The sequence below is a fragment of the Quercus suber genome, unplaced genomic scaffold, assembly GCF_002906115.3.
Source record: "Quercus suber isolate HL8 unplaced genomic scaffold, Cork oak 2.0 scaffold_233, whole genome shotgun sequence".
NCBI lineage: Eukaryota > Viridiplantae > Streptophyta > Magnoliopsida > Fagales > Fagaceae > Quercus > Quercus suber.
Window position 1 is genome coordinate 1044720 of NW_027069690.1, and position 1369 is coordinate 1046088.

At 30.5% G+C, this 1369-nt stretch overlaps 1 protein-coding gene across 1 annotated transcript in view; it reads left to right on the plus strand.

The window, feature by feature from the left end:
- The window catches only part of LOC112036270 (cysteine synthase 1), a gene marked incomplete at its 3' end in the record, with an annotated part of 13408 nt that extends 12340 nt beyond the window's left edge, over nucleotides 1-1068 (plus strand). The window contains exon 4 of the mRNA XM_065780374.1: nucleotides 995-1068. Coding sequence (XP_065636446.1) covers nucleotides 995-1068 — 74 coding nt within the window. The remainder of the gene's footprint in view (nucleotides 1-994) is intronic.
- Nucleotides 1069-1369: the final 301 nt, after the last annotated feature.

Consider the following 1369-nt stretch of genomic DNA (forward strand, 5'->3'; position numbering starts at 1 on the left):
GGATGGGAATAGGCTTGGCATTGCAAGAGGCAATCAGCTTCTCAAGTAACTTGCTTCCATTCTCATAAAACGCTCTCTCTCTTTGCTTTCTTTCCTCTCTTCTTTTAATAAAGAAATGATATGGCATGAACCAACTCCAGCGCATAATAGCTTGAATGTGGAACGTCCTTCCTTTGCTCTCTTTTGTTTGTGCTCTACTTCTCTGCTAGCGAGGGATTGGAGGGTCAGCTGAATGACATGACAATGAAGGCATTTTTATTGTAAATTCATTTTAGGAGATTTCATCGAAAGTAATTGCAAGTGCAGCTGAATTCCACTATTTGCTTTTGCTTTTTTTTTTTTTTTTCTTTTTTGGAAATTCAAAAGTAAAGTGCAGCTTTTGCTTTTCACATTAGCGGTTCAATATTATAATAATATTAATTAAGTCCAAATATTAGTCCATATATAAAATAATATTTTTTTATCAAATGAAAAAAAAGAAAAAAAAATATTACGTTTACAACATTTTTCACAACATTTTTAAAATAAATCTTAAGAGATAAGTTGTTACATAGTATTATTGATGATAAAAAATTAATTTTAATGGTGAGTTCAAATTAGAACCAATAACAAATTAACAACTAAGATTTGTTATGAAAATATTATGAATATAGCTTCTAAAAAAAAGAGCAATACAAAAAAAAAAATCACAACATTTTTCATAAGTTGGGTTGACAAACTTTTACTAATTTTTATCTAAATCCACCACTAACATCACTTTTTTACTTACCACTATCAAATTATCAATCTGCCACGTCAATAGATATAAAAAATTTTGTCAAATTTTTTGTCTATAGACTATCAAATTATCAATCTGCCACGTCAAGCACAAATCATAATACTCAACAGCTATTTTGAAGAATTGGTAATGGTAAGAATTGGAAATCATAGGAATCTTATATTGTTATTTGTATGCTTTTTTAAATTTTTTTTATTTTTTATTTTTTATTATCAGGCCATGGTACAGTTGCTCCTGCCTATGGATGCGAATGCCATGTGGTTATCCCTGATGACGCTGTTATTAAGAAGGTATGTATGAACATATCTCACTGAGCAAAGTTTCGCTTTTCTGCTATGATCTCCAAGGTTTACATTATTGACCTGTGAAGGAATGTATCCATCATGGACCATTTGATAGCAGCAGGACATAGTTGGGTATACTTAATTCTTGAAATAAATAAAGTTCCTTAAACAATGATGATTATGTCTTGCTTCCACTTCAACATGCTTAAACCATTTCTTTCCCTTAGTCTCATGCACAAGAATATCCACACTGACTTCATTATATGCAATTTAGTGGTTAGATAAGACTTGAAGCAACATGAAGAAA